The sequence below is a fragment of the Cinclus cinclus genome, chromosome 8, assembly GCF_963662255.1.
Source record: "Cinclus cinclus chromosome 8, bCinCin1.1, whole genome shotgun sequence".
Taxonomy (NCBI): domain Eukaryota; kingdom Metazoa; phylum Chordata; class Aves; order Passeriformes; family Cinclidae; genus Cinclus; species Cinclus cinclus.
This window is the reverse complement of record NC_085053.1, coordinates 13935874-13958774: the sequence shown is the minus strand read 5'-3', so window position 1 is coordinate 13958774 and position 22901 is coordinate 13935874. Positions and strand designations below refer to the sequence as shown.

General features: G+C 38.6%; 2 protein-coding genes across 4 annotated transcripts; both read right to left on the bottom strand.

Annotated features, from left to right (window-relative positions):
* Positions 1-1488: 1488 nt before the first annotated feature.
* Positions 1489-10082, bottom strand: DNTTIP2 (deoxynucleotidyltransferase terminal interacting protein 2). Its single transcript, XM_062497706.1, has 7 exons — positions 9963-10082; positions 7519-9257; positions 5912-6044; positions 5153-5248; positions 4616-4780; positions 3353-3462; positions 1489-2021 (listed from the first exon to the last, which is right to left on the bottom strand). The coding sequence occupies exons 1-7, from the start codon at positions 10080-10082 to the stop codon at positions 1928-1930; spliced, it is 2457 nt and encodes an 818-aa protein (XP_062353690.1). The 3' UTR covers positions 1489-1927.
* A 1342-nt stretch (positions 10083-11424) lies between these two features.
* GCLM (glutamate-cysteine ligase modifier subunit) lies at positions 11425-22784 on the bottom strand. 3 transcript variants are annotated; one of them, XM_062497331.1, is made up of 7 exons: positions 22490-22784; positions 19802-19867; positions 18003-18087; positions 17197-17253; positions 15755-15957; positions 14156-14270; positions 11425-12470 (listed from the first exon to the last, which is right to left on the bottom strand). In XM_062497331.1, the coding sequence occupies exons 1-7, from the start codon at positions 22607-22609 to the stop codon at positions 12301-12303; spliced, it is 816 nt and encodes a 271-aa protein (XP_062353315.1). In that variant the 5' UTR covers positions 22610-22784; the 3' UTR covers positions 11425-12300. The 3 variants fall into 3 exon arrangements, with proteins under 3 accessions (XP_062353315.1, XP_062353316.1, XP_062353318.1); XM_062497334.1 differs by lacking the exon at positions 11425-12470 and adding an exon at positions 12480-13644; XM_062497332.1 differs by lacking the exon at positions 19802-19867.
* Positions 22785-22901: the final 117 nt, after the last annotated feature.

Here is a 22901-nt window from a genome sequence, read left to right as displayed (position 1 = left end):
TCACCCCGTCTGCACAGAACACAGGCACAGCATGGGACAGAACAGAAGGGATTAGAACAATCAAAGGAAGGGAAATGATACAGAACACAAACCAAATCCCTTCCTAGCTGTGCTCCACAAGAAGTAACTTCTGTAGCTACTGAGCAGCCTGAGCAACAGGCACAGAGTTGTGGCTTGCTGTGAAACACCACAGCTTGTGTTTCTCTTTTCAAATCTTTCAGACTCACATGCTGCTTCTCCAAAGTTGGAATTGAACACCCCAGGATGCAACAGAATGACAACTACTGTGGTGCCTTGTTTTCTTCTCAGTGTTCAGTATTAATTTGTATTTCCATGTCTCAGCTGCAGAACAAGACACCATAGTTGTTTTTGTTGGCTTTTTAATAATTTACTGGCAATTGAGATGTTGGCATAAATATCTTTGCAGCAGAACAGCCTGTGCAGATTAACTGAGACCTGGGGACAGGTGGTTCTTCTTGTACTTGTTTAATATTTCCCAGTGAATTCACTTTACTTTGACACTACTCATCTCCAGGCAGTGAAGACTTTTCAAGGACTCTAGATTCCTGTCTGTTTCTGTAAAACATTGTGGAAAACTTCGAAATGATAAAAAACACCCCAAAGGATCTGAGGAAAATTTCTTTCAAGCTTTAGATGGTGGTCAATATATACCATGATGCTGATTTCAACATAAATAACTAATCCTTAAAAAAACTACTTCTCAGTAGAAAACTTGATGGTTACACATGAGTCAAGATCACAGTTAAGTCAGTTCTTGCTTAAGATCTACAACCTTTAAAATCCAGTGTTCTTGTGGTAAGGAAACAATCAGCCACTGGTCCTCTGACAGTGACTTCTCCATCCTAATCACCCAATGCACCTAAGACAGTGCAGTGCCAGTTTAATTTCTTCTGTTATCAATCTTCTCTGCTATCTCAGGGCAGTAGCTAAATTACACTAATTGTAACAGCAATAAAATGACCACGTCATTAAAAACCAACCAAACACCACAGCAGTTCTGACAATCACAAAAGACTGTGAACTGTCACTGAAGGAGAACAGAGCTGATGACATCTCTGGTTCTACAGAGGCATCAGACATACATACATCTCTGGCAGCAGACACCTTCCAGACTCACTCTATTCGTTCACCTTGAGCTATTCCAGGCCAGCTAACAGACACAATCTGCACAGCACACCCTACATAATGGATGACAGTATTATTTTCAAAAACATCCTTAGACAATAATCAAAGGTTAAAAAATTAATAAAAGCAAAATATTGTTAACATTTTACACATAAGTATTACTTATTTGTTAAATAGTATGTAATTTCTATATTCTAAATTATATATATTATAATATATACATGTAAGTATAAAAGTATATGTGTAGGCACTGAATTTCAGGATATTATATATACTATTATGGTCAGTGTTGAATAAATCCTTCTCAACTAAACCATTTTTCAATACCTTCCATTACAGTTTTTGGCCAGCAGCACCTCTGACAAGCCATAGAAAAATATATTCTGGCACACAATATGTGCCAAGGTAAATTACACATATAACTTTAAACTGAATTTACTAATTAACTGATGTGAAGTCTGAAGCCTGAGAAGACCACAGTCCGTGAACCTGAATTTTGTACTCAAGATTTAATAATATGCTTTCATATAATTATCTCTTTACATAAATATTAATTAAAATAAATAGTAATTTAAAAATATGAATTAATTTAAATTGAGATACCTGATAATTTGCTAAAGCTCCCTAGCAAATTCTTATAGCAATAATTTCCCTAAACCTAAATTTGCACATGAACTGCAATCTTAAAAAAAACAAACAAACAAAACACCACAACCAAAGCATTCTGTAAGAAAGTTTTATAACAAATAACTTGTTCCAGCTTGGTATTTTTCTTCAATTCTTAATTGTGAAATTTCTTCTTCTTCCGATTCCTCTTCCCTGCTGCAAAAGCTGCTTTTTCACTCATGATCTCCTGATACTTCTTTTTATTATATCTGAACAAAATAGATAATTTACTTTTAAGCATGGCAAACCAAAGTTCAGGAGAAGATAACATGGACAATACTCTATGCACATTATTTGCCAAACTGGGTTTTCTCATGCTTTCCAAATCACATTCTTTGCTTTATACACTTGTGCCTAAGTGAAGGGGAATCAACGGTTGGATCAATGATAAATGCAGGTAAATTTCCTTTGGAATTAAATTCTACTGTATTTTGTAATTTATTTTGGTGTGGGCGGGTCTTCACTGCATATGCAGTCATTTTGGACAGTTTGCTGAAACACTGCTACTGCTTATAAGGGGAAGACTCAATAATTTCCACAATACCTTGAAGACATCACTTTCATAGTGCCTTCTCACCACACGCAAGATAAACTTTTCTCTACTCCCGACAGAAAACTGAGATGATGTGATACTAAACAATGAGCAGGGGAATTGCTGCATGTGAGTTGCTAGCTCCTCCAACACAGACTCTTATGTGCCTGCACCCATGAGGATGACAGACACTGCACACTGAGCAGTGCTGAGGCTTTAAAGGCAACACCAAAATCTGACAAATATCTGCACTAATGCTGAAGAATATATGATTAAAGCCCGTAAGTAGCCACAGCATAAATTAACTGATCAAATTTCAAATACATTAATTTTTAAAACAACTTTCTAATAAATACCTAGTAAGTAAAACCAGAAAACTACTTAGATACAGTAACTTGCCTTCCCAACATTATAGTTAAATTCACAAGTCTGACAAAATTAACTCTATAATCCCACATCATGTACTACATCAAAGAGAACATTTCATTATGTGAAAAGAGCAGACTACCATCATGTAATAATCAATACCAAAAATGGACCAACTAAATGATCTACTCCAAAAACTGTAGGCTATGCAGACATTAATTAATCCAAGTCAAATAAGTCTTCTAGCACTATTTTGATTCCCATGATAGGTGGTAGACTGATGAATTTATAAAATGAAATATCAACATTAACAGAATTACAGGATACTCTTTTCTGTCAATTATGCCAAGAAAAAAATACCAGTCTTTAAGTGTGGCTGCCAGTAGTGGTGACCAAAGATGGATAAAACCCTTTAACAAAGATGAAATATGTATTATCTCAGTCTAATTATCCCCTTAGATAAAGGTTCCTTAGACTTTCTAAATGGCAGTACTATGGAAGTGCTAAAAGACAAAAATCATTTTTTCTGAAGTATAAAAAAGCAACCCTACAAGCTGAATAAAACAAAAATAAAAGGCTACAGAATTAAAAATACTCCTCTTTTACATGGGATATTAGAGCTACAAAACTACTTTTAAATACCTTCTGAACTCTGAATCTGCAAGCAGCTCTTCCACAATTGTTCTCTTCCTCTGTTTCTTAGGGATTCGACTGTGGTAAAAGTCTATGGGAGAATCAACTACAGTTCCAACCTAGGAAACAAAAATGAAAACATTCTTACTGTACGTGAACAGCAAGATGGTGATTATTTTGCCTTTTTTTTTTTTTTTAATCCCCAGCAACAAGTGTGAAGAACCTACAGAGCAGAGAGAGTAACAGATGCTTAATCAAAATGCAAAATAACAAAATAAGTAAGACATGTTTTGTATGCAGAGTCCCTTTTGGTATCCTTGCATAATGCACAGAGGAAGGCCTGAGCTTTAAGACTATAGTTTTCAGTGCTGGATTGCTCTATCAACTCTTCATAAATGAAATCCAGTTCTTCACTTTTAAACATTTTAAACTTAAGGGAAAAGAAACCTTTATGACCACCTTAAACCTCTTCCTGTCTCTCAACCTGGTGGTTTTGCTAGATGACTACACAGCAGCTAATTTAATACATTTCATCCTGAAATGCATCACATTTTTTCCAGCCAGCATGTCAGTCAGCTCTCACAGTTCAGGTTAGCAGTAAAGATATACACAGTACATGTTTCATGCAGTAAAAATAAATCTGTGTGGATCTAACTACGTGAAACACTTCAGTCTAGATTTCTCTAATTTCAAAACATACAACACCCTTGACACCTCAGAGTGAAATGGTAATATTTTGAGAAATGAAAACATTTCCTCAAGCATGCTAACTATTCAAAGTTTCTGGAGGCCTATTTCTATAGCTTCTGTAATTTCTTTATTGATGCGAATCATTTCAAAGCTAAGAGCTACAAACAGCAAAAATTTCAGCTTATCACAAAGGTATCTGTCTCTTAAATTGTATTAGTTGGTAAGAAAATAAAAGCCAATTATTTTTTATACACTCTTTTAGAAAGACCAGTACTCCAAAACAGCAGTGAAAATCTAGTGAAAATCTAGTGAAAATCTAGTCCTCCAAGGGTTCAAAATATGGATTCAGCTAAATATTTGTACACTTCTGAGATCAGCCAAAGCTAAAAACATCAACAGCATATATATGTAACACAAAGTTAAACAGCTGCAAACCCTAGACAAATAATCAAAACACTTTAACAATTAAGATATGAAATTAAATGAATGCAGAAGCTACCTACAAAATAAGCATCATTAGGTATTTTTACACAGCAGTTCAAAACCTTGGCAGTACAATGCCACCTTCTGCTGCTTCCTTACCTGGAAGTACTTGGGGAGACCATCTCTATCATTTTTCTTATAGAAATGCTTAGGATCCAACGAAGCTCTCATCTTCAAAACTTTGAGATCATTTTTCAGTTCACTTGTGATTTCTGGGGCTTTCATACCAAACCAGCCATCACCTGTTGTTTTCTCTCGCTCTGCCTAGGATGCAATACCAAGAACAATGACTTTATATTCAGTAACTAGGATGGGACAGAAAAGGGAACTCCTCCCTACAAAAGACAGATAAAGTATTTAGAATGTAAATGTGTACCCTTAAAACACGTATTTTATGACCACTATTATAAGGGTTACCAGCACTGCATCAGTGACAGATTTATACAGAGTATATAACCATTCACTTCACTGTGCTGGTGACTAAAAGGATGGCTTTTCACAGGAGAGCTCAAAGATGACACTAAACTGCAGTTTTTTACTCCATTTCCAGTGAGGCCTGGATATGCAGAGTCCCAGCATGCAGTTTTCTACCACAGCTTGTTTCAGTATTTGAGGCATTACCAGCTCTTCACTTACCCTGCGCTGTTTATTTAGCTGGTGAAGTGATTCCCTGTAGGGTGGGACACATTCCTTTCGTTCAAAGTCTGGAGTTATTACACTCTTCTGCAAGAGCTGTAAGAATTTTTTTGATCATTTAGAGAGCCATTTCACTGATACAAACTTTACTGCCTACTGAACCTACTGAAGGAATCATGCAGAATCTAAGCAAACATTCTAATGTAATATGGGAGCAGTCAGGATCTTCAAAATAGAACACTGGACAACAACAGAAAGCACCTCACTTGCTCTGGAGTAAGTGAGACAGTAAATCCTCTGGAGTAAAGAGGACTATCATGGATAAGCCAAATAGAGTCCCAAAAAAAACAACAAATTCCATTTACTTCAAAGGGTGCTTTTGGAAAAAAAAACCTGCTAAGTCCATACTAGGGAATAGATTATTATCAACGGAAATTCATTCTGGCTGTGGACTAAATATCTTGTCAGCAGACCTTAAGCTTGTGCATCATTAGGCAAAACTCCAGGTATAATCAGCTTTGGTTTATTTTACAAGGTAATGCTAGAATTTGCACTGTTTTTCAGTTTCTGAAAAGTCGGGTATATTTGAACTTCTGCCATTAAAATCAAATGTAAAACCACATTTTGGTCAAAAGGAATCTAAGCTGTCAATGAACCATGAAAAGGATACTTCTTTAAAATCAAACAAACCAACCTTCTTAGAGTAACATCTTCATGTTAGTGTAGTCACAGATACCTGAATAATTGTAAACACGTTACCTGATCTTTCTTTTTCTTCAGTGGTTCAATTACACTTGATCTAGGCTTCTGATGTTTTGCATCAAAACTGATATATAAACCTCCAAGCTTCTTGATATTCAAACCAGGGTCTATGCTACTTGAAAGATGTAAACTAAAGGAGAAATAGGTAATTATTAGAACATTGTAACATGCATGTAGCCAAACCTTCTAATGTCCTCTGAGGAAGATGAACAAAATAATATTTTTCTTGTTCTTCCCAATTAGGTTCAGTTCTACAATGATTTTAAGTCTTTTTATCTAGATTATGTAATTTTGAAATGACAGGTACAGGGGGATTCATGCCATTATATGAAATAAGACTTATTATAAAATACCTGTGGAATCACTTCCACAATTCTTTCATATTAACTGTAATGCTGTACTCTCATCTTAGATACTATTATCTTCTGTACGACTGAAGTCTTAAATTTGCTTAACCCTGCCAGAAGAACTCATGACCAGCATCCTTCTATATATTGACAAGCTTTCTAGCTGAAGAGAAAAAATCCAAACATATTGGTGGTAAAAATATTGGAACTCTTAATAAGTAGCATGAAGAAACTAAAATTTGTTGTAGTCCTTGTCTGTATAACCATACTAGGAACAAAGTCACTAAACTTGGATAAGACAGTGGTTGGATGGCTGCATCCAGAGGGTCGTGGTCAATGGCTCAGAGCCCTCATGGTTCTATAAAATTTAAAAGCTAGTATGTTCACATTTGTTCCATTGCTTCATTCAGGCAGCCAAAGAAATGTATCCACAAAAAATGTAAAATGGCTGTTTTCATGATAAGAATGTTTAAAAGCTCTAAACTACAATGGAGAAAAGATGGTAATATCTAGAGGTATAACAGGTATTTACTGTAGCTTGAATGCTTATTAATACAAGCCCTTTAACAACTTTGTATCAAACCCTAACTGATCTTGTATAATGCTTTCAAACTGAATGCTTGGCTAAGTTTTCTTAGCTAAGAGTTCTGGCCTACCTGAAGGTTTTTACTAGATTAAGACTTATTTATCCAACCTAAATGAGTATTATGCTTTAAACATAAGGGATTTTAGCAGCAGGTGGACTACAAGAATTCAAGCAGTATTACTACACCTAAATTATTCTGATTCCATGCTAGGTTTCAACTGAAGTGTCACCATCCACAGCACAGCAAGAACTGATACATAAAATTATATGCAACTGTTTAAAAAGCATGATCTAATCAGGCAATGTGTAAGGAATTTACTGGACCTCTTGTTATCTACATTGCAACTGGGAAAAAAAAAACCCCTGTGACCTAAATAACCAATTCAATCAGCCTGACCAGTTTAAAACAATTTCACATTGTTTTTTAAGCTGAACACACACAAGGCCTCCAGATGTAAAAAAAAATTCAGAGTTCTGTTTCTACTATATTCAAAACTGAAAAAAATCACAAAACCTAAGTTTATGGACCATATTCCTATTTTATAATATGTGCAACACCATTTTCTGCAGCAACATATGTGATAAGATTACTCCTTTATTTATTCTGCACTTAATGTGCATGTGCTTAAATGAAATGCAGATTCTTTAGCTATTTCTAGCAAGATACTTACACATCAACCTTATTTTTCAACAGATCATCATCCTCATCTTTTTCGTCTTCATCTATCAATTCCTCTTCATCCTCTTCCAAGTCTGATTCTTCATTTTTTTCACCTCCTTCAAACTTACTTTCAGCATCACTGCCTTGGTCTACATCATCCAGATAATACTTTTGGCTGGAACTCATGCCAGGCTCAGTATCAATTGCAAAAAGACCTTCAACATGCATTGAACCACTTTTTAAAGATTTTTTGAGGGAAGGAGTTCTCTCATCGGACTTTTTATAACACAGATTCTCATCAATTGTGTCTATGACTGCCACATCACTATTTACAGAGTCATCACTTTCACTGTTGCTCAGAAACAATACAACAGAGTCATTATCACTGCTTGGTTTTTCACTGCTGTGGGGTACCTTGTATTCTTCTGTTTGGTTGTCACCACTGTCTGCACTAATTTCAAGCATCCTGCTTTTACCAATGCTTTCATTTTTCTGTCCAACAGCAATGTCCTTTAATGGGCTGCTCGGTGAACTACCTCCCTTACTCCTCTGTAATTTATCATCACATGAGAAAGAGTGCTGTACATCTGCCTCAGCATCTGCTCTTTCACATTGTGGAATTTTTTTACTTTCATTTGGTGTTACTTGTCCTTGGGATTCTACAAACTGTTTGGGACTCATGCAGTCAGTCAAAGAAACAGCCACATGCTCTAATTTCCTCTCCCTCACAAGTATTTCACTGCAATCTTCTTGTATCTGGCCACACATTGCTTCTGAATGCTCTATCTCAACAGACTGTGTAATTTTTTTTGGCTTTTTCACAGGTGATTGAGTGTCACTTTGTTTTGTTTTTGTAAGACTCGATGTCACATCATTTAAAATCTCTTCTTTTGTGTCTTCACTCTGGGTTGCATTAGCACATTTGGAAACACATTTGCTTTTAGGTGAACTGGGTTTTTTATTACTGTCAATGAGGGTGGAAGCATCTTTTGTGTCACTGACAAGTTCTGCAGTAGGTCTAGAATCAGAAATTATTATGGACTCAGATTTAGTAGCGTCCTCAATTAAATTCTCATCTTCTGACACAAATCTATTTTTTTCCTCAGTCTGCTTAGTATTTTCTGCTTGTGATTTCATTTGCATGCTCCTAGTAATTCGTTTGGTAGTGACAGATGGTTCCACATGAGAACTTAGGGAACATGATTCTGCATCGTAAGTATCTTCACTCTGGGCTTCATGACCTCTATCTGGCTGCAATTTCTTCTTACTTTGTCTGCTCCTTGTACTTGTAGGAACATTAAGCATCTGGACACCAGAAACAGCAGAGGAACATGACTCAGCTTCAGAGACATCATCTTCATCCAGAATCCTACTTAATTTATTTGCAAAAGCTGTACTGTCATGTCTTTTTTTGTCAGCAGAATCTGGCTGATATGGAATTACAATCTGTCGCCTTCGTGTTATTCTTACATACAAAGGTGTCTGGAGACCAGACACAGAAGAGCAGTTTGATTCTGCTTCTGACACATCACCATCAACTTGTGCTTCAGCAACTGATTGTGCTGACTGAACAGTTGTGTTGTCATTCCTAGTGACCTGCATCTCTGAGCTATCACTGACATCTGATTTCATTTCTGCATATTCCAACTCTTCAAACTGACATTCCTGAATCACCTCTGCCTTACGAACAGATTTAGGTCTTCTAGTCATCCTCCTAGTCACAGGAGTACTAATTTCAGGAGACCTCACCTAGAAAAGGAGTGAAAAAAAGGTATGGTATTGACAGATACAATAACTACATAAAAAGAATGTTATAAAAATCACTAAGAATCTTTTTAAACAGATCTACCTAAACTGACAACTTATTACATGTCTCTGTGTAGTCCTATCTATGTGGGAGAAGTCTTAACAAACCATTCCTTGCTTATCTCTCTACTTGGTCAGGGTATTTTGGTATTTCAGGTATTTTGGTCAGGGCAGGAAAAGAAACACACACATCCTTCAAGAAATATAAATAAATATCTAATTCTAAAAAGTTCTGTCAAGTTGTCAGAGGAAGCGAATCCAGAAAAAACGTTCAGAAATATTCAAAGACTTCCTGAACTATAAACCACTAAACACTACCTATCAACTATCAACACGTGCCCCAAAATGGTGTCCAAATTCAATGTTAGGTCTACGAACAAACTGGCCTCTCGACAATCGCAAAAGCAGGCATGACCCGCTACGTATTATTTTAAGTGACACCGAAATACCCCAACACCTGTCACGCAAGGTTAAAACCCTACCTTTTACTGCCCCCTAAACGGCGCAGTGACCTCGGCGGCCGCTCCGCTCTCGCAGGGCCGGCTGCGGCACGGCGCGCACACACCGCCCCTACACCGCCCCTCCGCGCTCCGCGGCCGCGCACCGAGCGGAGCCCGCACCGCCCGCCCCGCTCCCGGCCCCGCTCACCTCCGCCGCTCCCGGATCGGCATCGGGGCCGCCGCCGGTCCTGCCGCCGGTCCTGCCGCCGCCTGCCCGCGCCCCCTGCTCCCGGCGCCGCGCCGCCGCCGCCCGCCTGGTGCTCACCATGTTGCCGCCGCGCCGCACCCGCCCCTTCCTCCCAGCCCTCCTTCCTCCCAGCCCTCCTTCCTCCCAGCCCTCCTTCCTTCCTGCCGCCCGCCCTTCCGGGCCCCGCGGCGGGAAGAAGATTCCGGGGCGGCTCCGCCCGTTTTGTGCCTTGCCCGCCCGGGCGATGCGTGGCAGGACGTGATGGAATCGCGGGGGTGCAGGCTCTTGGATAAGCGTAAAATGTGTGGTAGGGTAAAATACTGCACTAAAAAGACTACGGGAATTACAAATTTTAGTTAAATTTTTAGGTTTCTCGTGGGAGGAAATATCTTCTCGCCCGCCTTGATGCAAACCAAACGAATGCGATAATGTGGTAATTGGACAGTGTTCTGCTATTGAATGCTACATCTTAAAAGATACTTTTCTACAGAGGCAAACTATTAGCAGTTTACATAAAGGAAATCGAGCATTATATTATTCGTTAGAGCAGCCTTTACATTGGTTTAGCACAGTTCCTGTTTTGTAGCATTTCCGTATAAAAATACTAAGTACACACAAGTCTAATACGATACAGAATCAGCCAAATACAGACAGAGCTTACAGGTAGTTAAATCATAAGCACAGAGCTAGTAGGGAAGTTTAAGATTAAACTCATGTAATTTTGAACTCTTGATACACACTGGGCCATTAAAACATTAAAAAGAAACCACTACATTTTTATTAAGAGAAAAAAATCCAAACTTTTATTGATGAATTACTAGTTTTAATTCCCTGTTTCTCTCACTTATCAAAAGAACTGAAGAAGACAAGAAAACTTTCTGCTATTTGCCACTACAAATATGTTCTTTCAGGACTAAAATACCTTGAAAAACCTTCATCATTAAACTTAGTGGAATGGATTATAGGAAGCTGACACTCCAGACACTACCTACAGGCATTCAAATTCTACCTGCTGCCTATATGAAGAATTTGAAAGATGTTAGTGAAAATTCATTCCCTTACAGTCCAAATCTTAAGGTATGTAAAACAAATTTGATGACAACTACCAGTATGAGGCCATACCCCATCTGAAATCGAAATGTAATTTACTATTTTAGACACTCAGTATCAAAGTGCCTGTTGAACTAAAGTTCAGCCAAAGTTGAACTTTAGCTATCTACTCTGCTTTAAAGGTCAAGGAAAGGAAAAAGCCTCTTGGACAGAAAGACTACATTAAACCAAAAGCCTTGCCTTAGCTGCAGCAATCTCTCTGGGAATAAGTGCACTAAGCTGCTGCCAATCAGAAAGATACCTAACTTCAAGCTAAGCCTTACTTCATCTTTCCTAAGTGGCACTCAAGCAACAGGTATCCCAGACAATCACAAAAGAAGTAATTCATTTTAATGAACAGCACCACCATTTACTGTCTATTCTACTTGGCTAATTGCTTGCATAGTTCACAAGTATCAAATAAACAAGCCACAGTTGAGGAGACAGGCAAAATTCAGATTTTGATTAACAGATTTCTTCACTGCTTGTTTTCAAATCTTAATTAAAACATTCACTATTAATACATTTTCTATTTCAAACAGTAAAAATGCCATCACACTTGTGCGAACACTAAATGAAGCATACTGAAAGAAGCCAGAAGGAATTCAAGTAATGGTCAGAAAGTAATCTGGAATATGCATTTTCTTCTAATTCATAGGGGTCTTTTCTGCTTTATTACAATTAAATCAACTTTCCCACCCCCAGAAATTAAACAGCTGACTTGCCTATATATACATACCAAGTAAAAAGATACCAGCTTGATTTTTGGGGGGTATTGTTTCATAAAAGATGACAATTTTCTAGAAAAGCTAGTCCTTGAATGTTTGAAATGTGTACCCACCAGGTGAGTATGATTTAAGAGAAATTTGTTCTTTAAAAAAACAAAAATATATGTTTCTCCATACTACCTAATGGCAGCTAAAATATAATATTTTTTACAGTGAACTGGTCATCAAAAGAAACTTATTTTAAACTGTTAGTCTATAGATAACTTCAATAAAAAAAGCCCCAAAATATTTTATATTTTGAATGAACCCATCAATAGTTAAGAAAGAAAAATAGTGTTAGAACACTACACTCGTACTAACATCACACTAAATAATTACAACTTCTGGTAATTCATTATAAATGTTGTAAAAATCTTTCTTTGAAAAATGCAACGTTCTCCCATCCTGAAGAAATTTAAACAGCCTTAAAAAAAAAAAGTGTTTTAAGATGCATTTCTTTTGGCTTGTATGATATAGCCTTTGGACTTGATAATTCCTCTGCTTTTAACAATGACTGAATACCGCAGAAGCCATAAAGGAATCCACTCGTTTGCTTTCACATTCTGGATGCTTTCCTGAAGAGCTTCTTGGAAACTTGCTTCACAAAGTAATTCTGAAGTTAAAAAGGGATATTTGTGCTTAAAACAATATAATGTAAACAGCTGCAAAAAGCAACACTTAGTAAGAAAAGCCTTTTCCTGCAGTCAAGATCTTAAGTGGTACGACATACTCCTCAGATCCACTCTTCCAGAATGCATTTAGGGTAAAAGCAGCTGAATATTACAAAATAAATCTCCAGGACACTTCTTTGCAACATTGAGTATTTCCCACAAAACTGAGACTCGGGAGTAGCAAATGGAATTGATCAGCAAAGTCATTAGTGGGAGAAAATGAAAATTAAATTTGAGAAGCTAGCTAGACAAACCAGAGGTGAGTAAAGCATAGGGCTGAAATCAGCAAAGTACTGAGCATTCAGAGTTACCTCTCCAGTCACTGAAAAGTCAACATTTATAGTATCTCCCATAACGGAGCTCATAATAACCATAACCCCAGAAAGCTTTAAGAAAAATGGGCTTAAATGGCACAAAGCAGAAAAAGAAGGCAAGTCCAAGTCCTCCTAGTTTTCTCTGGAATGTTCCTCAAGAGAACAGCTGTCTTTGGTGAAGAGTGCTCACAAAATATAGTCCCGATACTCTTCAGCTGACCATTAGAGAAAAGTTAGGCTGAGCAAACAACACATAAAGGAGTCACAGCTTGTGCTGCTTTCTGTCAAATCCTCTTCTTCATTTAATGACTTCCAATGGATACTATTTATTAAAATGCAAATTGCATTTGGACTTCAGAGGACATGGTAATTGTCAGATTGAATAGAAATTCATCTTGCATGCTGCCAGAGCAGTGGTAAATCCTGCTCGGGCGCTGATGAAATTAATTACTTGCAACTGTGGTACTATGAAGTATATACTTCATAAGAAATGCTTCACATACTTTTTTTCTTTGGGATCAAGTGGAAAGAAAGGAGAAGGAAGGAAAAGTATCATCATGAATAATTAGTCATAACCAAAAATATAGGGAAGGAATTAACTAAATATTGTTTTATATTTTTTATTATTCCAACAAGGTGTTAAGGTGTCCAACACTCTTAAGGTGTTCTTAAGAGTGAGGAAGATTGATGATGTTTGAGAGAAATGAATGTTATATCCCCAAATATTGTAGAAAGCTGGAAACTCAGTTGTACAGCTCAAAGGAAAACCTCCAATTTCTTCATTCTTTTAGCAAATGAATCACTGCATTAAAAAAGTGAAGAATTTACAACTCTTTTTGTAGTAATGTTAAGAAGTCAAGACTTTGAAAGAATCCTACTTAAAGCACAGTAATTTTACAGCTCTGATATTACCAAACTACTCAAAGATCAACTGATCATCAACATTTCTATATAATCTGTTTCACAAGCTTCAGGCAAGTACACTGTCATTTGTCATTTATTTGCCTTCAGCAATACATTTAATTCCATATTTTGTAGAAATAAACATAGTACAAATTTGTCAGTAGGTTGTTATTCTATTTATTTTCACTGATTAGAAGTATTTCAAGAAATTATCCCTGCAAGATTGTTTAAAGAAGGGTGGGGGGGAGGAAGCTACAGCAATAATTTAAGAGTAAAGGAAAGACTTTTAGAATCCTTGGTTCAGGCTTCAAATATAACAAACTTTGAAGTTCATGAAAAGATTATTTCAGATTTTCTATTGAATAAATACATTTAGATGTCTTCTGTTAACTTAATTGGAAAAGTCTTACCTTTGGGGTCATTGTGAGTTAACAGCTGTATGTCACATTCTTTTGCAAATGCTGTGAGATCAGGTGGCATCACACAACAGGAAGCTAGGTTCACCTGATTACTACTTGGCTTCACCTGACAGTAACAAAATACTTTTATAAGAAAAACATACTAATGTATTTATATTAGCTGTTTCCCCCATGCCTTCTATTACAACAGAAATTTTGCTTTGAACAATTTGCCTTTGACCACTGTTTTAAAGTCTGAGCAAGGCTAATTAATTCTGCATGATTAATTCATGTAGGCAGCTGCAACACCTGCGATTCCCTGCAGCACACAGTCCAAAACAGGAGTAGGATCTAACTTCAGGTGCTGCCATAGCAAGATGAGTGCTAGCCCACTGGACTCTGGCTTTCTGCCTGCTATGCTCCTGAAAACAGCAGCAGCTTTATTTCACCCCTCTCTGGTAAAAGCATTTATAGGGATGTTAGTTTGAAAAATACTTCAAATTAAAAAATCCAAACCTGTTTTTGCTAGAGATGTATTAATTTGCAATCTTCCATGCCTTCAGGCAAGTGATTGAGTCAGGTCAAGTTAAAATTAAAAGGGGTGCTATTCCACTGACTTTCTCTCTTCTCACAAACTCCATTCATGATCACCATGCAGGTGGCCATTAAATCCTGCAATTGCCCTCTCTCAGTGTACATAAAACACTGAGGGTCACAAAGATGATAAGATGACTGGAGCACCTCTCTTATGGGAACAGGCTGAGAGAATTGGGCTTGTTCAGCCTGGAGAAAACAAAGCTCCAGAGAGTCCCTTCCAGTACCTTGAAGGGGCTACAAAAGAGCTGGAGAGGGATTTGTTGCAAGGGCATAGGGTGATAAGACGAAGGGAATCACTTTAGACTGACAAGGCAGGTTTAGCTTAGGTATTAGGAAGAAATTCTTCACTGTGAGGGTGCTGAGTACAGAAAAGTGCTGGATGGCTCCCCCATCCCTGGCACTGCTCAAGGCCAGGGGGAATGGGGCTTTCAGCAACATGGTCTTGTGGAAAGTAGCCTTGCCCATGACAGGAGGCTTGGAACTAAATGACCTTTCAACTCATTTTATGGTGCAATGAATAGGGTTATAAAGTATATAAAGTATTATGCCATTTCATTCAGAGCCTGTCTTCCTCTTTACCTTTAAGCTTACCATTAAAACGTAATTTTTCCAAGGGGAAATCCCTCTCTTTATAACACAGCTTAAAGTGAAAACAGCTACATTTTCAGTCACTGCAATAATTCCAAAAGCTTAAGAGTACTGTTTGTCTTCCTAAGAATAAAAGAATCCAAAACTCAAACCTTCAGTACTTCAAAGAACCTGCTACTGAACAGACCTGTGGTTTTCAGCTGTTGCTGGTCAGTATGTAAGAACACTGAACAAGAAACAGGTCGTATTTGAGCCTCCCCCACCCTTGAACATTATGAACATCCACGAAATGTTGAAAATAACAGGCCTAATTAATATTTTGTATATAAAACCATTTAAAACGGAAGTTTGTAACAATGTGTCAGCCACCAAAGCAAGCAGTTACTCTGTCCTAAGAAATGCTATGAGTAGGAAGTTGGTTCTCACCTGTGCCCACAGATACAGCTGCTCTAGCAGTGTTTTATCTAGGTCGGAGGTACCTATGGCAACAATCTTTTTGTTTTGAACTAGATTTTCAAGTTCTTTCCAATAAGGTTGCAAATATTCCAAAGAGAGGTTAATTCCATCTTCAACAGGACGTGGGGCAATAATGACTGAGTCTAACTGAGCAACTCCAAGGGCAGAACATGCTGAGGAAAAAGAACAGACACTGCAAAATCTTTTGTCAGATACGAATATAAACAGCATGACTCTTCAAATTCAGCAAAAAACCACACCTCCCACTTCACTGTGCCAGCTCTCCATTCATCATTTGAAACTCTGAGTGTATCTGCAGTCAAGAATAATAGCACAACCTTTTCAGCAAAGATTCAAGCATACAGCTGAAGACCAAGATTTAATTGTAGGTCTTGGGAAAGCAAAAAACAAAACCAACAGAAAATGAACAAAAGCATGAAGCTTTTTCCTCCTTTTTAATGTTAAAACTGTATTTTTCTCTGAAGACACTAATGACAATTCTCTATCCCTTCACTCTCAATTTCTTTTAAAATCTGTAGTTTCACATTGAAGTATAACTCAAGTACAGGACATGGGTTAGGAAAACTACTTGATATGTGTGAGGAGTTAGACTAAAAGCACACCAAATACAGATACTAATTTGCCAAAGAAAAGTGCAAGTCTTGGAGTCTCACTGAGCTTTAGGAAAAGGTAAGTCATGAGGCCTTTTCAGCACAGCAAATGGAATAGAACTAACTAGCTACATTAATTATTTTCTTCAAGAGGAGTCGTCCATTATTGTATGTTTGACAAGTGGTAGTAAAAATTACAATTAATAGGCTATGAACTGGGGTATCAGTAGACAATAATGGTATCTGATTCTTTCTTCTTTGATCACCCCTTAAACCCAACAAGTTTCCAAAACAGTAAAGTTCAGTGCTGCTCACAATTACTGCTACATAAGGCCAACATAACTTTATGCAGAGAAATTGTATGGCATTTTCAGTAGATTTAACTATTTCATCAGCTACTTGCAGCATTAAATAATCTCTGAAAGATTACACAGTTAGTAGCAAAGTTCATGGTGTTAAATGCAACTGGCAAGAACTGACAAGAATGACTGTATCACTGCTATTAAAATATCACATGCTATTTACTTTTTAACAAGTCTTGTGTGAAAGAATAAAAACTTGCTCCTGCTTGTAGCAAGGAATCAGATTAAGAGTTTGTGGACCCAAGGTCACAGTGATCCATTTAATAAGTTTACTGACTGAACTACTGTGCAAATAGACTTGATTAACTAAATCTCTCTTAATAGGAAAACAGGGTATAGTTGTGACAGTAACTAAATACACCTCTTAGAAATAACATTAGAACTTTTTCCATCTAAGTTCTAGAGTGAAAAAGAAATCCTACGTGAGTTCCACACTTACCCAGGTCAGCTGCATCTCTGATGGATGAAGAGTTTGATCCAACGATGAAAAGCTTTGCTATTTTCAAACAAACTGGAATCAATAACTAAACAAGCCAGTAATTACTAATATACAGCCATTTACTTTTGCTATATGCACTATTAATGATATTTTTTTGGGTAAAATATTTTCAGAATATATACACTAGTTACTTAAAAAAACTGGAAAAAAACCCAACTTTTTGAAAGGTGACTGCCCAATAAAGACACCATTCTCTTAAATGTCAATGTTGTTGTGCAGTCTCAGAACAAGACATCATCCAGTTAGATGATGTAATAAGCTGTAAAGCATCAAGACATGAAGCAATAACAGTAGCAGCCTGTATAAAAACCCCAAATGTAATAGTACAAACAGACTTCTTTACAACTTACTGAGACTCAAAATGTACTAGTGTTAGTTTGGACTGCCTCCTTCAAGTTCATCATATTCAACCTGGAAAAATTATGCAAATAAATGTGCTTCCAATGCTGTTTCTTAATTCCAGTATTATCTGTAATATTTTGCTTCAAAAATGTCAAAGACTCACAAAATACATTTAAAATATCTTGAGGTGATGTAAGTTAAAACTAGAAAAATGCTGCATTGCTTTAAAATCTGAAATACTAATTCAAGACTTTCTTAGCCAATGTTTAAGAATAACAGTGTGCAATAGTGTAATTTGACTGCAATTATAAGAGAGAACAAAATAAACTCATATATGAATATCCTGTTAATGACTGCATATGAAACGTTTCCGTGCCACTGGATTTTTTTGACTATGTTCTTACCTGATACTTTCAACTCATCCCTTTCTTCAGGATTTATTTTTTCTATAGCTTGAGCTACAGTACATTCCAGAACCTCCAGTGTTTCCTGTAGTAAGTACATGAGACTTAGGAGCAAGTCATCAAGAGGAGTCAGTTAAGCTCCTGAATAATATTTTTAAGTAATTAAAAAAAAGAAAAACAAGGGGAAAAAAAAACAAACTAGTGCCTTACAGCAAACAGAAACAAAAATAGTAGAAGAATGCAAAGACAGAAAGTAACCCATGGCTTCTTGATCACTGAGGGGACATCAAAATAATGAAGATATACGAAAGGCCCTATATGCCCCTAATATAGAAAATGCAAATTACTGACTACAACATTCAGTAGTTCTAGTAGTTCTGAGTTCACAATGTGAAAAGACTGCTGTGCCAGTTCAAAGGACCTTGTTTTAAAAAAAGTCTTGTGACCAGCTGAAAAGAACCCCATCAGAATGAAGAGGTTTGAGAGTTGCATGGGAGCATCTTTGCAGAAAAGTATTTTGTAATTTCAGTGAAGCTTATGAAAAACCTACAGTGAAAATGCTGTAAAATACTGTTAAAGATAGTTATTATTTCAACCCCGACCTCATTTAGGATTAGGATGATATCTCATGTCAGCTGGCACATGGTGACTTCCTTAAGTCTTTACCTTTATCAGACTTTGCATTTTAGACATGCTCAACACTCTGCCCCAAGCAAAAATGCTTTGCTGATTTTTGCTGCACTACCAAAAGATTCTCAAGTGAGCCTTTGAGTTACTCCACACAGTCAGCATTTTAAACAAAACTTTTTTTTTTTAAACTACTGGATATCAATACAAGTCATGAGAGAATTTGGTAACGTGTTCTTACATTAAAACCTAACTCACACTAAATAATCCACTTTAAATGGATGACTACATTGGACAGAGACAAGTGTTTGGTTTTATTGTCTTCTTCAGCAATCATTAGTTCTTGCACCAATCATTCAGCAATAACTGCCTCTCACACTTCTGGAGAGTCTGGAATGTAGCAAGGTGCAGCTGATGCCCCCATTATACAAGAACCAGTAACAAAAGCCAAGGAAACAATCAGGAAAGTTTTTTTTATTTTCAGGTTTCTTGTTGTTGTTTTGCTTTTTGGGTACCTTTTTTTTCCCCTGAAACATGCTAATATTTCACAGAGCAAACAATAAATTTAGTGGAGACCTATTACTGTTTTGTTGAATTTCAGAAGGAAAAGTGAAAGAGAAGCAGGCAAATACACCAAGATCTTCATGTCAGATGTTCATGTCTGGGGCTTCAACACCTATGTGGAAGTCTTTAGCTTTTAAGGGAAAAATTGCCACTTCTGCATCTTCAGAAATATTTCTGAGACAACAGATGCTTCAGAGCTCCCCTCCAAAAGGGATGGTCTTCAGCCATCTGCGATCTCCTTGGTTCAGAGAATTCTCTACTGAGTTTTAACAAGCATGCTAGCAAACTTCTAAGGTACACAGGTTTTATTTACTTTTACTTGCCCCCATAATTAATTTAAGATCTGACAGATCACTGCTTTTATTTTGCCAAGATGTCTTGTCTGCCATCAACAGTATTCTTTCTTTACATTGGTATTTCTTAACCTCTCCAAATTTACTAAAGATTAAGCAAAGTAGGGGAGTTAAGAAGTATTCCTTCAAGGTATCAGGAGCCGCAGATACTTTTACACCAGTTAAATACCTACTGTAAGTTTTAGAAGTGTAACCAACTCTGTATTTCTCTGGTTTCACATGTGACATGGATAAGATGCATAACACCTCTCCTACCTGATTTTGGTCTGGGCTGATCTTTGAGCTCCATTCAGTCAGTGTTTTCTGGATGCAGTCCCGAACCTATAAAACATTGTTTCACATTGAAGCGTGGGTATGTTCCAGGCACACACAAACACAGCAGTACAGAGATGTGTAGGGCAGCACAGTTGAACTAATGACACCACCCCACAGAACTTTCTTCCTTCATAGCTCCTTTCTGAAACTTGCTTAAAATAGTGTACTTGCCTATTTCTCTCTCCTCTTTCACAGAGTTTTAGCAGTAATACAAGCACTGTAGTTCAGTTGTTTCTCAGACCAATGCCATTACAATGCTAAGCAAGCAAGAACTAGGACATGTGGTGATTCGGGTTTTTTTTTGGGTTTGGGGTTTTTTTGTGAAGAAATTCTTAAGTTACAAAGTAACTTAGATAAGATATGCTCGGATGAGTGCATGACACTGTAGAAATGAAACTTTACAATCAACCACTAAATACTTATTGTATTAATTACTTCAAGATGCATACAACCCTTCCCATTTACTGCCTACCTACTCCACTACGCCAAACCACTCATGCTTTTAAGTCCTTTGTTACTGTAGTGGGAACCTACAGATCCTAACCCACACTTGCATTTTTCCTTCATCCACAAATGCAAAATAAACTCGACTAAGATTCTGATCAAGGATTTTCTTGAACATAGCAAGACAACTATGAAATCAGCTAACTCATTTTATACAGTACCTGTGCTGCAGCTGTAGCAGTGCTGTAGCTTCCCTCTCATCTTAAGTACAGGTACTGTCTGACTGCCATCTGCCACAGGTAGGAGCACTTCCACCAGATGCTGCCTCACTTCACTTCCCACCATGTATTTCATAACTGTGTGCATACCTACTTTGTGTACCATTAAACAGCCATTTCCTATGACACCTAACTCAGAGAGCTCTAATACTATGCACAAACTACAAGTCAACATCCCTTCCTGGTATCAGACACAGTACAGGAACAGTACTTTGTGAAAACAAATACTGTACATTCCTTCAATTTTTAAAATAGCATAAAAAACCCTGGACCTAAAATGCATGAATTGCTGCCCCTCCTTCCCCCCCAGTAAATAGCTAAGCACAATAAACCTTTAATAAAATAACTCTTAAGCCTATTTTAATAAAATTTATATCATTATCTTTTCCTTTCTGAAGGCAAGTGAGACAGTACTAAATTTTTATATGTTTCTATTTTGCAGCTGTCAGAGATACATTTCTATTGCAGTTCCTATGCATAGGCCTCTGACTCCAAAGCACACCACTCCCTTGCCCTCAGGCCATGTGGAAACTGCACTGTATTCCACTGCTTTGATCGGCTTTTCCAAACACAGCTGCATTCCCTAACACTGGGGTTCAGAGTTTACAAAATTTTAGCTTACATTCTGCCACGGAGAACTGACTACACCAAACAGAAGAGTAAAAAGCTGATTGCAAATAATATCAATTATTTGCTTTTGGAAGTCCAGCAATGCTGAAAAGCCAGCAGATTGCTCTGTAAACAAGTGAATTTCAATACCTTCACTATTAGTTATGCACATTGGCTACTCTGTATTTAATAGCCCTCCAGAAACTACCCACACAAGGGTGCCCATTCACGATGGGCACAGCTATGTATGTCTTTGTTACAGAATCCAGCCCTATTTCACACAGATCATCACGGAATGTTTAATAAGCAACCAAACAGGCCAAACAAAACGTTATGACCACATGACAGCTAAACGAGTATGATGAATTCTTCCTTCTTATTACATCATCCTCCCTGACACCTTTCCTCCACTTGCACGATTAATATGCAACCAACTAACTTCTAGGGTATCACCAGTGCCACTACATAGCAATAATCAGCCAAACCTATAGTTTTTCTATATATAATGACCATTTAATAATGGTCATTATTAAATAACCACTCTGAGATTAGTGTGTCATGATGAAACAGCAAATACGGTGGTTCTGAAATTCATGGCCACAGGATCTCCAGACATTTTACGAGAACTATTCTAAGTATTGACACATACCACTAAAGGTAATACTTTTGAGGTGGTGATTAAAAGGCTTAACTTCTTTACAAAGAATGACAGCTCTGTACTTCAAAGAAGACAACGGCCACTTCTCCCAAGACCTGTCACTACCAAGAAATTAAATTAACTTCAGGTTAGAAAAGGGAGTTTTCATCATCTGTAATGCAAGCTCATATCTATCTTTATTTTTATCTTACTAGAAAAGTATAAGGGATTCCTTTTGCCATTACAGGCAGCACTTAAATTTATAAGTGTTTTAATCCTTAATTCCCGAGATCAGAAGCCTGGGCTCGCTCCTTCTCAGGGAAAAGTGCTTCCGGGATCACGGGGGACCAGACCTCCCAACAGGGCAGAACACAACGAACGGAAGAAAACAAACAAGCAGAACTGTTTTGCCATTCCCGTCCCGCGCCTCCCGAGGGCAGCGGCAAGCGCACCGCTCGGGAGCCAAAGCCCCTCCTTGCAGTGCCGGGCCCCGGGGCCCCGCCGTGCCGAGTCCCGCTCCGGATCCGCTCGGACCGCCCGGGGAGCGGCACCCGGCGCTCCCTCAGCCGCCGCTCCTCCGCGGCCCCGGCCCGGGCCCCCGTCGCCCCAGGGCGGGCTTCCCCGAGGCGCCCCGAAGGGAAGCCCCGGCCCGCCCCTCACCTCCTCGCTGGGGGTGGCCGGGCACTTCTTGCGCAGGCAGCCCCAGTTGAGCAGGTTGCCGGTCTGCAGGGTGAGCCTGCCGGCGCGCTCCAGCAGGACGCTGGCGCCCTCCGTCCCCATGGCGCAGCTCAGGCGGTGGCCGGCGGGCTCTCCGCGACACCTACGGCCCCGGGCAGCGGCGAGCCGGCCGTGACTCAGCACCGGCACCGGGACGAGGGGCGGCGCGGGGACAATGGGCTGCGGGGCGGGCCCGGCGCGGGAGCGGCGCGGAGCGGAGCGCGCCCCGCCTCGCGCCGCCTCAGGGCGCGGGGCCGCAGCGGGCAAGCGCCCCCTGGCGGCGGCCAGGCCGCATCACGCCGGACGGGACCCCAGGAGGCGGGTCCGGGCTGGGGGGCCGGAGCTCCGGGCGGGT

Coding starts and splice junctions, on each gene's coding strand:
- DNTTIP2 (XM_062497706.1), bottom strand. CDS start 10,082: ATGGTGAGCACCAGGCGGGCGGCGGCGGCGCGGCGCCGGGAGCAGGGG. Junction 6,045..7,518: donor TTGAAAAATAAGGTTGATGT/GTAAGTATCTTG, acceptor TTTCTCCTTTAG/TTTACATCTTTCAAGTAGCA. Junction 3,463..4,615: donor GTCTCCCCAAGTACTTCCAG/GTAAGGAAGCAG, acceptor TTTGTTTCCTAG/GTTGGAACTGTAGTTGATTC.
- GCLM (XM_062497331.1), bottom strand. CDS start 22,609: ATGGGGACGGAGGGCGCCAGCGTCCTGCTGGAGCGCGCCGGCAGGCTC. Junction 15,958..17,196: donor CAGAGATGCAGCTGACCTGG/GTAAGTGTGGAA, acceptor CTTTTTCCTCAG/CATGTTCTGCCCTTGGAGTT. Junction 12,471..14,155: donor AACTCACAATGACCCCAAAG/GTAAGACTTTTC, acceptor TTTTAACTTCAG/AATTACTTTGTGAAGCAAGT.